A 16,385-nucleotide genomic window follows, 5' to 3' on the forward strand; every position below is an offset into this window, starting at 1 on the left:
GGGGGAGGCACACTAAGACAGTAAATGAGGTCTAGAGTGATGCCTGAGCAAAATACCTTGTACAGTTTTCATTTCAATCCCAAAAAAGGGCAATGCCAAAGAATGTTCAAACCACCCCACAATAGCACTCATTTTACATTCTAGCAAGGTAATGCTCAAAATCCTTCAAGTCAGGCTTCAACAGTGCGTGAACCATGAACTTCCAGATGTTCAAGCTGGATTTAGAAAAGGCATAGGAACCAGAGATCATATTGCCAATATTAGATGGATCATAGAGAAAGCGAAGGAATTCCAGAAAAACATCTACTTCTGCTTCATTGACTACACTAGAATCTTTGACCGTGTGGATCACAACAAACTGTGGAAAATTCTTCAAGGGATGGGAATACCAGACCACCTTACATGCCTCCTGAGAAACCTGCATGCAAGTCAAGAAGCAACAGTTAGAACCGGACACGGAACAATGGACTGGTTCCAAATTGGGAAAGGACTACATCAAGGCTGTATACTGTCACCCTGCTTATTTTACTTACATGCAGAGAACATGTTGTGAAAAGCCAGGTTGGATGAAGCACAAATGGAATCAAGAGTGCCAGGAGAAATATTAATAACCTCAGATATGCAGATGATACCACACCTATGATGGAAAGCGAAGGGAAACTAAAGAGCCCTTTGATGAAAGTGAAAGAGGAGAGTGAAAAAGCTGGCTTAAAACTCAACATTCAGAAAACTAAGATCATGGCATCTGGTCCCATCACTTCATGGGAAATAGATGGGGAGACGATGGAAACAGTGACAGACTTTATTTTCTTGGGCTCCCAAATCACTGCAGATGGTGACTGCAGCCATGAAATTAAAAGTCACTTGCTCCTTGGAAGAAAAGCTATGACCACCCTAGACAGCATATTAAAAAGCACAGACATGACTTTGCCAACAAAGGTCCATCTAGTCAAAGCTATGGTTTTTCCAGTAGTCATATATGAATGTAAGAGTTGGACCATAAAGAAGGCTGAGAGTTGACGAACTAATGTCTTCGAACTGTGGTGTTGGAGAAGACTCTTTAGAGTCCCTTGGACTGCAAGGAGATCAAACCAGTCCATCCTAAAGGAAATCAACCCTGAATATTCTTTGGAAGGACTGATGCTGAAGCTGAAACTCCAATACTATGGCCACCTGATGCGAAGTGCTGACTGATTTGAAAAGACCCTGATGTTGGGAAAGATTGAAGGTGGGAAGAGAAGGGGATGACAGAGGATGAGATGGTTGGATGGCATCACTGACTCAATGGACATGAGTTTGAGTCAACTCTGGGAGTTGGTGATGGATGGGGAGGCCTGGCGTGCTGCAGTCCATGGGGTAACAAAGTGTCAGTCATGACGGTGCGAACAACAAGAAGAACCCCACACCATATAGTGTTTGTGTAACTCTGCCCCTGCTCCAGAGGAGGGGCGCCTTTGAGCCGCTCCAGGCTTACATATTTAAGGTCAAGCTGGGAGGGAGATGATTGGACTTCCTAGAAATCTCAGGCGACCTTCCCTCTCATATATTATTCCACCCATGAGCCATGCTTGACACCTCACCTCCGAAGCCAGGTGAGGATGTTAGAGTCTGGAAGCTATGAGGCCTACTGTCCCTGAGGGTGTGGCTGGGCTTTCTGCTGACAATCCTGGTGCTGGCTTCTTAATCTATCATTTAGATAAGCCAACCTGGAGCACGGGCTTCCTGGTGACTCAGAATGTAAAGAATTTGCCTGCAGTGCAGGAGATCAGGATTCCATTCCTAGGTTGGGAAGATTCCCTGGAGGAAGGCATGGCTACCCACTCCAGGATTCTTGCCTGGGGAATTCCATGGAAAGAGGAGCCTGGTGGGCTACAGTCCAGGGGGGTTGCAACGAATCGGACACGACTGAGCGACTAACACTCACTCAGCTCAACTTATCCTGGAGCATGGCCAAACTTTAAAGTCTGCTTCAAGGCCACCAGTTTCTTTCCCTGAATGACACAACTGAATTAAACAAGGACCAGTGTCTTAAAGTTTGGAGTCTTGCCTAGCAGTGAGCTGAGAAAATGAGTCAACTCCAAAGCCCCTTTTGAGGACCACCCCATTCCTCACACCCCACCCCTCAACCCAATACCTCTCGGATCCTCTTCTGCCATTCCTCAGTGAATTCAGGTGAGCTGGTGTTCACCTGGCTGGCATTGAGTGTCCATTCGGGGCACTTCCAGGTGGGAAGAGACAGCATGGCCAGGGAGGGTCCCAAGAAAGCAAAGGTCCCTCCCTGGAGAATGGGCAGCCTGGAGGAGGGGAAAGGAGACAGTTACCCATTAGCCCCTTTAACACTGGCCTGTCACTGGCCCCAGCAGAGGCCTTTTCATCCCAAGTCCTCCCTTGGTTTCAGGGCAACATATGAGTCCTGCAGTTCTCAGTTATAGGGAACTCCTGCTGCTGCTGCTGCTGCTGCTGCTGCGTCACTTCAGTCGTGTCTGACTCTATGCGACCCCATAGATGGCAGCCCACCAGGCTCCCCTGTCCCTGGGATTCTCCAGGCAAGAACACTGGAGTGGGTTGCCATTTCCTTCTCCAATGCATGAAAGTGAAAAGTGAAAGTGAAATCACTCAGTCGTGTCTGACTCTTTGTGACCCCATGGACTGCAGCCTACCAGGCTCCTCTGTCCATGGGATTTTCCAGGCAAGAGTACTGGAGTGGGGTGCCATTGCCTTCTCCGAGGGAACTCTTATCAATCTCCAAGTCAGATCCATGAACTTTGCCAAACTTTGGACAGGTAGGAGAGGTGGGGAGGATAAGATCAGCAGACCTAATCCCAGTCCTGGAGATGCGAGCCCAGGAGCAGAGAGTCACATACTGGGAAATGATCTGGGGCAGCACAGAGCTCAGGAAGCATGTTTGGTGGGTGCCACTGTCTTCCTCAGTCCCACAGAAACTTCCCCAGACCCCAGGATCAAAACACAGTGCACACACGTCAAGTTCCCCCACTGACAAGAGATGCACAGCCTAGAATCTGGGTGGCCAGATTCCTTTTCGCCTTCAAAAATGAAAGGCGATTCCAGACCTCTATCTCCAGATTCCTTTCTATCACATGGACTGAACATGCTTGAGGTCCATTATCAGGGCATGTCCCCCACACAAGCCTTCCTTCTTCCTGGTCAGCGTCTCACTCTGGCCTCTGTGAGAACTTCCAGCAGTGTCCATCTGACTTGTCTCCCTTCAAGGTGAACATAGCCTGATAAGTCAACCTCCAATAATCCTGTCTTACTAGAAGGTCAGAAGCTGTTAAGGCTGACCTAGTCTCCTCACCTGCATATTATAATAGAACTGGTGTGGAGGGAGAATGGAACAGGATCTTAGCCTCTTGCTTGCATTTGTCATATATACCTTACCCAGTTTAGATACTTGTTCTTAACAATACTAAAAGAGTACTTTTGAAATCAGGATTCCACGAAGATAGCTTAAAGAGTCTCCTTGAGAACGAACCCATTTTATTTAATGAAAATATAAAGTATACGAAAGAGTTTTACTGCCTAACTGGATTTTGTCCTGGCTGAACATAGGAACTAGCAAGGGCTGAGCATCAGCCTCAGATGAGTTCACAGGCTGGTCAAGAGGTGCACCCAGGCATGGAGAGCGCTTAGACCTCCAGGTGATTCTAACACCAGCCAGGGTTGAGAACAACTGATCTAGATTCATAAATCTAGACCCATCAGGCTCCAAAAGAGATTGGAATATATGGCACACACAGGGCAGGAAACATGGGTGATGGAATGGGTATGTATGAACGATTTTTTAGTTAAAAAATTATGGTGAGGAGAGATAAATTAGGAATTTGGGATTAACGTGTATACACTGTTATATATATAATAGGTAAACAACAAGGACCCTCTGTATAGCACAGGGAACTATAATCTATTTTATAATAATCTATAATGAAAGAGAATCTATATATAATATACATTTATATATATAAATGTTATACATATATATATACGTATAACTGAATCAATTTGCTATATACTTGAAACTAACACAATGTTGTAAATTAACTATACTTCAATTAAAAATTCATAGAAATTATGAAGCTCAGTATCTTGACAGAGAAGGGAAACACACTATATCATTGCAAAATCCCTTTCAAGCTTTTAAAATGAACTTAGACACCTTTGCATATCATAGGTACAGACAGTATGTAATCCAAGATTTGTGTTTCAGTTTTTTGCTGTAATTCCATATGCACATTTCATTCATTCAACAAATATTTACTGAGGACTTGCTCTGTGGGAGGCACTGGTTGTCAAGTATTGGAAATACCACAGTGAGTGAGACAAAACTCCCACTTATATTCTAGTTACATATTTCCTGTTTAGCCCTTGTACTAACAAACTAGTCATTTACAGTAACTTACTCTCAGGGATTCTTTAAACAGTTTACAGTTATACTTATAAACAATCCATCATTGCTATACCACCATGGCCTCAGCCATTTCAGTATTACCGGGTTCCTTGAAGGCAGAGAAGTCTAGTTTTCTTTTCTATCCCTCCAGCACCAAGGTTAGTATTATAAAATCTATCAATATTGGGGTTTCTCATTTCATTTTTTTAGTTTAATAGGCATATAATGAAATCCTGACAAAAGTGAATTTGCATTTCATTAAGTCACAAAAGATGTGATTTTTATGTCTGTTTTTCCTTGTCTATAAACTATTTTACTCATTACATAGAAATTAGACACTGCCAAAGTATATTTAAAACAGTTTTACTGATGGTGAGATTTGTTTTCACTTAAAAAATATTTTCTGTTATTATATCCCTAACTTAGAACTTATTTAAGGGATATTTCAAAATTTTCAAGTAGTTCAGCATTTTTCTAACTCTGTTCATGTTATTTTTTTTCAAGATTATTACATGTAGTTGGGATAATGTACTAACATGATAGATGCACTTTTTACCTTTTTTTTTTTTTGGCTACACCTCTCAGCTTGCAGAATCTTAGTTCACCCACCAAGGGAACTTGCATCAAAAGTACTGAATCCTCACCACTGAACAACCAGGGAATTCCCTCTACCTTTTTGAAACTACTAAATACATTTTATGTTCAAGAGCAAGATGAATTGTTTCCATTAATTTACTAGAGTTTATTCCTATGTCCTAAAAAAAGTCTCCTGATGAAAGTGAAAGAGGAGAGTGAAAAAGTTGGCTTAAAGCTCAACACTCAGAAAACTAAGATCATGGCATCTGGTCCCATCACTTCATGGGAAATAGATGGGGAAACAGTGGAAATAGTGTCAGACTTTATTTTGGGGGGCTCCAAAATCACTGCAGATGGTGATTGCAGCCATGAAATTAAAAGACGCCTACTCCTTGGAAGGAAAGTTATGACCAACCTAGACAGCATATTGAAAAGCAGAGACATTACTTTGCCAACTAAGGTCCGTCTAGTCAAGGCTATGATTTTTCCAGTAGTCATGTATGGATGTGAGAGTTGGACTGTGAAGAAAGCTGAGCACTGAAGAATTAATGCTTTTGAACTGTGGTGTTGGAGAAGACTCTTGAGAGTCCCTTGGACTGCAAGGAGATCCGACCAGTCCATTCTGAAGGAGATCAGCCTTGGGATTTCTTTGGAAGGAATGATGCTAAAGCTGAAACTCCAGTACTTTGGCCACCTCATGTGAAGAGTTGACTCATTGGAAAAGACTCTGATGCTGGGAGGGATTGGGGGCAGGAGGAGAAGGGGACGACAGAGGATGAGATGGCTGGATGGCATCACTGACTTGATGGACGTGAGTCTGAGTGAACTCTGGGAGTTGGTGATGGACAGGGAGGCCTGGCGTGCTGCAATTCATGGGGTCACAAAGAGTCGGACACGACTGAGCAACTGAACTGAACTGAACTGAACTGATTCCTATGTCCTACAGTTAGATTCACACAACATATCCATAAATTCTTCCTTCCCTCTCCTATACTCAGATCCTCCAATCCGATTTTCCATCCATTCCTGTCCCCCTCCCCACCTTGTTTTATGAGCATTACCACCTTGCTCATAACTTCTTATTGATACTCTTTTGACAGAGATCTATGTATATTTCTTGCATTTCTACTATGCAAGAAAAATTACATTTTTCTTTTATGCACTTTCTTGGTACATGTTTAAGATATATGCATTCAGTATCACTACAAGGCTTTCATTGTTCTATACACATTTTACCTTTTATGGTGACTTTTATGTGTATCTCAGAGCTGCTTTTAATTTCACAATTAATTTCATCTTATTTTAAAATTTTTACCTTAAATATGATTCACTATTATTATATGTATGCCTTCTAATTCTTTTGTGAACCACAGATTGTTGATTTTTAAAATTCAACACTTTAGAAATAGAAGGGCCATTTGAAGCATATCCAACCTGGCCTTATCATTTTATAGATAACGGATCTGGAGCCCAAGGTCATAGAGTTAACCAGGATGTCTTGGGTTTTTTCACCATGGCAATATAACACCAGTTAAGAGCATGGTATAGACCAAAGACAAGTTTGAATATGACTTTGTCTTATCAGCTGTGTGACCAAGGCATGTTGCCCAACTTCTGCAAGCCTCAGTGTCCTCTTTGACAAAATATAGTAGTAATGTCCCAAGGAGTAACTGTGAAGATAAAATATATGTAAGTGATTAGCATGATGCCTGGGGAAGAGCTCAATGAATAGAATAATTTTCATTATTATTCCCTCTGAAATGTGTGGTTACTTCTGGAAAGGGTCACTCGGTCAGTTCAGTCACTCAATCATGTCAACTCTTTGTGACCCTATGGACTGCAGCACATCAGGCTTCCCTGTCCATCACCAACTCCTGGACCTTGCTCAAACTCATGTCCACTGAGTCAGTGATGCCATCCAACCATCTCATCCTCTGTCGTCCCCTTCTCCTACCCTCAATCTTTCCCAGCATCAGGGTCTTTTCTAATGAGTCGGCTCTTTGGATCAGGTGCCCAAAGTATTAGAGCTTCATCTCAAGCATCAGTCCTTCCAAAGAATAATCAGCGTTGATTTCCTTTAGGATGGACTGGTTTGACCTCCTTGCAGTCCAAGGGACTCTCAAGAGTCTTCTCCAACACCACAGTTCAAAGGCATTAGTTCTTCAACACTCAGCCTTCTTTATGGTCCAACTCTCACATCCATACATGACTACTGGAAAAACCATAGCTTTACTATATGGAACTTTGTCAGCAAAGTCATGTCTTTGCTTTTTAATATGCTATCTAGGTTGGTCATAACTTTTCTTCCAAGTAGCAAGCATCTTTTAATTTCATGGCTGAAAGTCACCATCTGCAGAAAATAAAGTCTGCCACTGTTTCCACTGTTTTCCCATCTATTTGCCAGGAAGTGATGGAACCAGATGACATGATCTTAGTTTTTTGAATGTTGAGCTTTAAGCCAACTTTTTCACTCTCCTCTTTCACTTTCATCAAGAGGCTCTTTAGTTCCTCTTCACTTTCTGCATTAAGGGTGGTGTCATCTGCATATCTGAGGTTATTGATATTTCTCCTGGCAGTCTTGATTCCTGCTTGTGCTTCATCCAACCTGGCATTTCACAACATGTACTTTGCATGCAAGTTAAATAAGCAGGGTGATAGTATACAGCCTTTGGGTATTCTTTTCCCAATTTAGAACCAGTCCATTGCTCCATATCCTTTTCTAACTGTTACTTCTTGACCTGCATACATGTTTCTCAGGAGGCAGGTAAGGTGGTCTGTTCTTCCCATCTCTTGAAGAGTTTTCCACAGTTTGTTGTGATCCACACAGTCAAAGGCTTTAGTGTAGTCAATGAAGCAGAAGCCGATGTTTATTTGGAATTCTCTTGCTTTCTCTACAATCCATCTAATATTGGCAATATGATCTCTGGTTCCTCTGCCTTTTCTAAATCCAGTTTGAACATCTGAAATTTCATGGTTCACCTACTGTTGAAGCCTGGTTTCAGTCAGCTCAGTTGGTAAAGAATCCATCTGCAATGCAGGAGACCCTGGTTTGATTCCTGAGTCAGGAAGATCTGCTGGAGAAGGGATAGACTACCTACTCCAATATTCTTGGGCTTTCCTTGTGGCTCAGCTGGTAAAAATCCGCCTGCAATGTGGGAGACCTGGGTCTGATCCATAGGTTGAGAAGATCCCCTGGAGAAGGGAACGTCTACCCACTCCAGTATTTCGGCCTGGAGAAACTATGGGATCACAAAGAGTCGGACACGACTGACTGACTGAACTGAACTGGACTGAAAGATTCAAAGGATGTGGGGCTCATGAAACATGCCCTGATGTTAAAGTTAACCATTAAAACTTTTCTAAGAAAAAGTTTTAAATGGCTCTTATTTCTGCCAATTATAAAGCAACACGTGGACTCTGAAGAAAAATTAATGGTAAATAAAAATACAAAGCATAAATCACCATAATTCCACAACCCAGAAATAATTATTAACATTTCATTCTAATCATTTTTTTTAACCCTTGAGTAGATAAACTTTATCAGCACATGTACAATATTGGTACATACCTTTCATATATAATGTGTATCACCCAGAAATAACCTTTAACATTTCTTTGATTCCTTTTGCCATCTTTAACTAGATAAATGATTATCAGTATACATAAGATGTATTTCTCTCATGGGCTTCCCTGGTGACTTAGCAGTACAGAATCTGCCTGCAATGCAGAAGACCCAGTTTTGATTCCGGGGTTTGGAAAATCTCCTGGAGAAGGGCATGGCCACCTACTCAAGTATTCTTGCCTGGAGAATCCCATGGACAGAGGAGCCTAGCAGGCTACAGTCCATAAGGTCACAATGGGACATGACTAAAGCGACTTAGCAAGCACGAACAGACTTGCAGTGGCACATCTGGTGGCTTGTGCGATTGTCATGGAGGCAAGGGCAAGGTGGCTGCAGACCTCTGGCGATGGGCATGGACTTTCTGCAGAACCTAGCAACAGATACAGAGCTCAGGCAGATCAGGGCCCAGCTGCAGGCAAGTCCATGGAAGAAAAGGACCCAGGCTGATTTGGGCAAGACTACATAGAAGCCAGGTCTGAATGTTCTTTGGGCAGAAATACTGGCTCCACACTTGAGACATTCCCAGGAAAATAAAAGGGAGATATATCACTTGGAACCACTCCAGAAAAAGAAAATCCCAGGTAAAAATGAATTATTCTAGAAATGGAATTATTCCAGAAATGGAATTAAGACCCAGAATTACACAGTCAATATTTCGTTTTCTTTAGTGATTGCATTTAAACTTAATGCTTTCTTTTGAAATGAATGGTTACATAAATTCAGAACTGAGCACCTCAGTGGGAAGGCCCTTGGGGGATACACCCAAGACCCCTAAAGACACACCAGGGAGGCAGCCATCCCTCTGCCAAGGGTTGTAGCTGCCTGCCCCACAATGGGCACTGCACTCTTCAGCTCTTATCAGGGAAGCTGTTTTTTTGCCTCTTATCATTCCCTTTGACTATTTAACGTGGTTTTAATCATTAACATATTCTGAAATCTTATTGCAGTATCAGCATTTGTGTTTGCAGTCTAAAAAGTACATCATTAAATACTGTTTATCCGATAATCTGCAATCAATCAAGTCTATTAGACCTTTGATTCACAGGCTATCAGCTAGTTTTATAATTTCTAATGTCTCTAATGAGCCACTGTACTTGTTAGTCTCTAAACAGGAAGCCTATTTCAGGGAAATAATCTCAGGTGTATTCATGTCCCCACCTTAGTCTAAGACATTAGCATGGCTTTCTTTCTTAATTTTATTTCCCTGTTTCTCTGCATGTTTAATTAGGCTGCAGATTCTTTTAACTCTATCTTCTGATTTTGTTTTGTCTCTCACAGGGTTTACCAGAAGGCGAGGCCCACAAGCACCCTCGGTACTGAGATTCCAGTTGGAACATAGTACTGCATCATCTTCTCTGTCAACAACACAGGTGTCCACATATTAGAGATGGAAGGACTTATCGATATGACACACTTCAACTCCCTCATTTTACAGACGAGAACACTGGGTTTTAGAGAGGGTGAATGGCTTGTGCAGCTTCCCACAGCACAGAAGCCAGAACTAGAATTCAGGCCCTCAGCTTCCAAGATCAACATTTTTCCATTATTATAGTGAACACCATCTCAATTTAAGGCAAGGAGCTTCCCCATCCAGAAGAGCCTTGTGTATGTAACTCTCCATGGGCGGCTCAGGGGTGGGGCCTCCTGGGTGTCCAGGCAGGTGGCTGCAAGGCCTCTCTACTGCAGCACCTGTCACTCCAGGGACTGATCCCGGAAAGGTTGGAGGGGTCCTGGATATCAGGGACTTGAGAAACAGACCAGACCAAACCTTAAACCTCTCTCAGTGCTTGGTGGGGGATTGGGGAAAATCTTGGCCTCAAAGATGATTACAGAAGAAGGAAGAGAGAGAAGGGAAATAATTTGGCAAAGATGTAGGCTCTAAACCCCTGTCCTCAACAAAAAATGGGAGACCTTAAGCACTGGCATATCTCCTGTAAATGACTTGGAAAAGCAGCACTTTGGAAAGAGCATTTGATTTGATTTAGGCAAGAAGACTAGGTTAGGAAGGAATATTCTCTAGATACTCTCTGCTGCTGCTGCTGCTGCTAAGTTACTTCAGTCGTGTCCGACTCTGTGTGACCCCATAGACGGCAGCCCACCAGGCTTCCCCGTCCCTGGGATTCTCCAGGCAAGAACACTGGAGTGGGTTGCCATTTCCTTCTCCAACGCATGAAAGGGAAAAGTGAAAGTGAAGTCGCTCAGTCGTGTCCGACTCTTCGCGACCCCATGGACTTCAGCCTTCCAGGCTCCTCTGTCCATGGGATTTTCCAGGCAAGAGTACTGGAGTAGGGTGCCATTGCCTTCTCTGCTATATACTCTCTACAGGCAGCCTATCTTGGAAATAATTAGCCACTTTGTAATAGCCTTCACTTGTAGTTTGATTCAGATAATTGATAAAGGATAAAAGTTCTCATCAGAAAGAATTTTTTTTTCTGTTTCTTTAATTTTATATTTATGTGAGATGATGGATGTTCATTAAATCTACTGTGCTAATCATTTCTTGATGTATGTAAGTCAAATCATTATGCTGTACACTTACACGATGTTGTCTGTCAATCACATGTCAATGAAACTGGAAGGAAAAAAAGAATAAATAGTAATTTTTCCTCTCAAGTCATTTTCTCATAAGACAGGTTGGGCAGAAGCACATCATAGGGAAAGTTTTCCATTTTCCTCTGCATCTCCGAAACTGGGCACAGACTTGGCACAGACTAGGTCACAAGCGGACTTACAGTGAAGATTTCCTCACTTGCACTGCTCCTTCTGAAGTCCAGGGAGGAGTCCCCACAGTGTGTTCAGTAGCACAAGCCTTGTAGAATTTGCAAAGGTAAAAGGTTTCAAGCATGGCCATCTGTAGCTATTTGTATTACTTTAACGAAGAACTCAGGCTACTGTAGATAGTAAATGTTGGTGCTGGGACTTGAACTTATGTGCTTACTTCTGATCCTGTGCTCCCTCTATCATGTCACACCAGCTTTCTAACTCATCTCAGGCTACAAGCCAAGCAAACCTTATTGCTACCCTGGGAGATAAAAGTCAGAATCCATGGAGAGGAGTTTTACCTACCTGATTCCTAAAAGTACTTGAAGGAGAGTACAGATGCCAGAGACGAAGAAAGTGGTGCTGATGAGGTAGCTCTGGGTCAGGGGATCATGCTGCAAACACAGGTCCTTAGCCAAGATGAGTGGCACTGCCACAAGCCCCCCTAGGGCCGTGAGGAAGTGCTGTAGGCAGAGCAGAGAGAGGAGACAAAGTTAGAGATGCTGTGGCTGCCTACTCCACCTAATCCTATTCCTTCTACTGGAGGCTCAACCTTTGGTCTCGGAGGAGATCCAGGCAAGTGGCAGGAACTAGGAAGGCCTGGCAGCAAGTAGCAGGGACACAACCAGAAGGTCTGGGGTTCAAAGGCAGGACCCCAGGGCTGAGAACTGCTGTTTTAGGTAAGAAACCAAGGTAGGGACGCAGTGTGGGAGGACATAACAGGAGCCAAGGAGGTGGCCTTAAGAATAGGAAAAGACAAGAGGCTCATTATTAAAATAAGGCACAAGGTGAGAGCAAGACCATTGACCAGGCCTGAGCACATTCTTCAAGACTGCTGCTGCTGCTGCTAAGACGCTTCAGTCGTGTCCGACTCTGTGCGACCCCATAGTTGGCAGCCCACCAGGCTCCCCCGTCCCTGGGATTCTCCAGGCAAGAACACTGGAGTGGGTTGCCATTTCCTTCTCCAATGCATGAAAGTGAAAAGTGAAAGGGAAGTCTCTCAGTCGTGTCCGACTCTTAGCGACCCCACGGACAGCAGCCCACCAGGCTCCTCCATCCATGGGATTTTCCAGGCAAGAGTACTGGAGTGGAGTGCCATTGCCTTCTCCACTTCAAGACTAATTATATATTAGGTCAGAAAACAGCATCAGCACATTTAAGAAGACTGAAATCAAAGCAACAATCTTTTCTGTCTGCAATGGTCTGAAACTGGAAATCGACAAGAGGAAGGAAACTGGACACAAGCTGGTGGAAATTAAGAAACACACTCCTGAACAACCAATGGGTCAAAGAAGAAATCAAAAGGGAAATAAAAAGTAATTTAAGACAAATGAAAATGGAAATACAACATACCAAAACTAGTGGGATGCAGCAAAAGCAGTTCTAAGAGGACAGTTTATAACAATCTATGCCTGCATTAAGAAAGAAAAAAGGTCTTAAATAAACAATTTTATTTCTCAAAGAACTGGAAAAGGAAGAACAAACTGAGTCTCAAGTTAGAAGAGAGGGAAAAAATACAGATCAGAACAGGAATAAATGAAATGAAAAACAATAGGAAAAAGTCAACAAAATGAGAGCTTTTTAAAGGTAAACAAACCCTTAGCTAAACTCAGAAAAAAGGAGAGAGGACTCAAATAAAATGAGACATGATACAATAGAAATGCAAAGTACCATAAAACAGTAGTACCATTACACACCAAGAAATTGGATAACATAGAAGAAATGGATAGATTACTAGAAAGACACAATTTACCAAGACTGAATCATGAAGAAATAGAAAATATGAACAGACCAATGACTAGTGAGGAGACTAAAACCGTAATCAAAATTTCCCAACAAAGAAAAGCCCAAGACCAGATGATTTCACTGGCAAATTCTATCAAATATCTAAAGAAGAATTAACACCAAGCCTTCCCAAACTCCTCCAAAAATTGAAGAGGAGGGACCACTCCCAAACTCATTTTACAATCCAGCATAACCCTGATGGGGTTGTGGCTCAGACGGTAAGGAATCTGCCCGAAATGCAGGAGACCCAGGTTTGATCCTTGGGTTGGGAGGATCCCCTGGAGAAGGAAATGGCAAGCGGCTCCAGTATTCTTGCCTGGAAAATCCCATGGACAGAGGAGCCTAGCAGGTTACAGTCCATGGGGTCGCAAGGAGTCAGACACAACTGAGCGACTTTCACATAACCCTGATACCACAGCAAGATAAAGACCCTACGAGGAAAGAAAATTACAGGCCAATATCCCTCATGGATATAGATGCAAAACTGCTCAATGAAATCCTAGCAAACAGCATTCTACAGTACATTAAAAGGGCCATATGCCATGATTAAGTAGGATTTTTGTCCCTGGAATGTTAAATATATACAAATCAGTAAATATGATACACCATATTAATAACATGAAAAATAAAAATCCTATCACCCCAATGGATGCATAAAAAAACATTTGACAAAATTCAACACCCTTTCATAATGAAGTATCTACATTATCCATTTTATTGGCTCACAATAATATTTTTAAAAATAGTAATCCATTTGCTTCTCTTCTTTTGTGGAAAAGCACCAGGAAGCAAACAAAAAAGTATATCCCATCCCTGATATTCCACATTGAACATTAGGGGATGAAAATGAAAATGAATCCATCTATGAGATTAAAGATTCAAGCTACAAAAAGTTACAAAACAAATAGTAAAAGTTGAAAGCTCCCTTCCTTTTTCTAGTTCCTCAACCCAAGGTTAAATACCTCTATTAGTTTCTTATGATTCCTTCAAAACATGCAAAAATTACTACATATACTTATTTCTGCTGTTCTGTCTCTATTTTTGTTTGTTAGTCTTTAACATAAAAAAAATCACACTATACACAGTTATTTACTTGACTTTTTTCATTTAATCTATGTTGGTGATCATTTTTTAACAGCAAGGTAAATATATCCTTCTCTTTCTAACAGCTACATTAAAAAATTATTTGTTAGAATATACCACAGTTCTCTAAGATGGATATTTTGGGGGTGTTTCTGGGTTTTGTTTGTTGTTGTGATTTTACGATTAATCAATAGAACCACTTTGTACTTATCTTAACAAGTCTTGCCAGCATATCTAGAGAGAAATTCTTAAAAAAATTTTTTTTTTGTTTCATTTGGCCATGCCACGCGATTTGTGGGATCTTAGTTCCCCTACCAGGGATTGAACCCATGCCCTTGGTAGTGAAATGATGGACTCCTAACCACTGGATCACTGGGGAATTCTCTACAGAAAAATTCTTGAGCATTAGGGCCTGGGTTAAATAACATGTGTTTTACAAGTTAATAGAAAAGTTGCACAGATAACATTCCAAAAAGTGTTTGACAATGCTTGTTTTCCAATATTCCCCAAGCACTGGTTATGAAACATTTCAGCTGTTGCCAAAAAAATAATAATTGCTATCTTGGTAAAACAAAATAAAACAAAACTCACAATGGCCCAGTTGGTGTCCTTGATGTGACCTATTAGCTTAGCATGGGGGAGAATCTTCCCCTAACTCCCTGCCCCCATCCCCAAACTCCGTGGGAGAAAAGAGAGCCTGGAGGAGCCTTGAGTCCCCTAAAGGTCAACAGCATGGAAGCCAAAAACATGAGAAACTGAAGTTAGATCTTGACTAATTTGACCTGTGTGTGTCGATGTGCCTTTTGAGACAGAGCCTCCTTGCACCCAATGCTTCTGTGTCCCATTACCTGGATCCCCAAGAAGATGCAGAGATACCATGGTGGGATATCCAGGATGCCATAAGCCATGTGGCTGCTGCTGGAACTCTTGAGCTGGCCATCCTTCTTGCTGCCTTGATCATCTTCATGGGAGCTGAGCACACCATCACCCCTCTGCTGGGAAAAAGACAAAAACACGTTTGAGCATTTCAAGAGGAATCAAGTGCATTTTGATGCCAAAAGCTTGGCCTCTATGCACCAGTGTCAAATCAAATCTCGGAGACAGTGTTTTGGATGAAGTAGAAAAGAATAGCTTATTGCTTTGCCAGGCAAAGGGGAACACAGTGGCTCCTGCCCTCGAAAACTGTGTGTCTCCACCCAGTGGGATTTGGTGAGAAGTTTTATAGCAACGGCTCAAGCATGGGGCTGCTAATAAGATTAGGCCGTGTACAGTTCAGTTCACTCAGTCGTGTCCGACTCTTTGTGACCCCATGGACTGCAGCATGCCAGGCCTCACTGTCCATCACCAACTCATGGAGTTTACTCATACTCATGTCCATCAAGTCGGTGATGCCATCCAACCATCTCATCCTCTGTTATCCCTTCTCCTCCTGCCTTTAATCTTTCCCAGCATCAGAGTCTTTCAAATGACTCAGTTCTTCCCATTAGGTGGCCAAAGTATTGGGCGTTTCAGCTACAGCATCAGTCCTTCCAATGAATACTCAGGACTGATTTCCTTTAGGATGGACTGGCTGGAACTCTTTGCAGCCCAAGAGACTCTCAAGAGTCTTCTCCAACACCACAGTTCAAAAGCATCAATTCTTTGGCACTCAGCTTTCTTTATAGTTCAACTCTCACATCCATACATGACCACTGGAAAAACCATAGCTTTAACTAGATGGACCTTTGTTGGCAAAGTAATGTCTCTGCTTTTTAATATGCTGTCTAGGTTGGTCATAGCTTTTCTTCCAAAGAGCAAGTGTCTTTTAATTTCATGGCTGCAGACACCATCTACAGTGATTTTGGAGCCCCCCAAAATAAAGTCAGCCACTGTTTCCATTGCTTCCCCATCTATTTGCCATGAAGTGATGGGACCGGATGCCATGATCTTTGTTTTCTGAATGTTGAGTTTTAAGCCAACTTTTTTACTCTCGTCTTTCACCTTCATCAAGAGTCTCTTTAGTTCTTTGCTTTCTGCCATAAGGGTGGTGTCATTTGCATATCTGAGGTTATTGATATTTCCTCTGGCAATCTTGATTCCAGCTTGTGCTTCATCCAGCCTAGTGTTTCTCATGATGTACTCTGCATATAAGTTAAATAAGAAAGGTGACAATAT

At 42.3% G+C, this 16,385-nt stretch overlaps 1 protein-coding gene across 11 annotated transcripts in view; it reads right to left on the reverse strand.

Moving 5' to 3' along the window:
• The window catches only part of LOC109557664 (solute carrier family 23 member 1-like), a 263,748-nt gene that overhangs the window by 40,280 nt on the left and 207,083 nt on the right, over positions 1-16,385 (reverse strand). For 9 of the 11 annotated variants that reach the window (XM_070788186.1, XM_070788187.1, XM_070788188.1 and 6 more), the window contains 3 exons: positions 15,080-15,226; positions 11,670-11,827; positions 2,135-2,294 (listed from right to left, as the gene is read on the reverse strand). The exons of 1 other annotated variant lie outside the window; for it this stretch is intronic. In XM_070788186.1, coding sequence (XP_070644287.1) covers positions 2,135-2,294; positions 11,670-11,827; positions 15,080-15,226 — 465 coding nt within the window. The remainder of the gene's footprint in view (positions 1-2,134; positions 2,295-11,669; positions 11,828-15,079; positions 15,227-16,385) is intronic. One more of the 11 variants, XM_070788189.1, reaches the window with a different exon arrangement.

This window comes from Bos indicus, chromosome 4, assembly GCF_029378745.1.
Source record: "Bos indicus isolate NIAB-ARS_2022 breed Sahiwal x Tharparkar chromosome 4, NIAB-ARS_B.indTharparkar_mat_pri_1.0, whole genome shotgun sequence".
Taxonomy (NCBI): Eukaryota; Metazoa; Chordata; class Mammalia; order Artiodactyla; family Bovidae; genus Bos; species Bos indicus.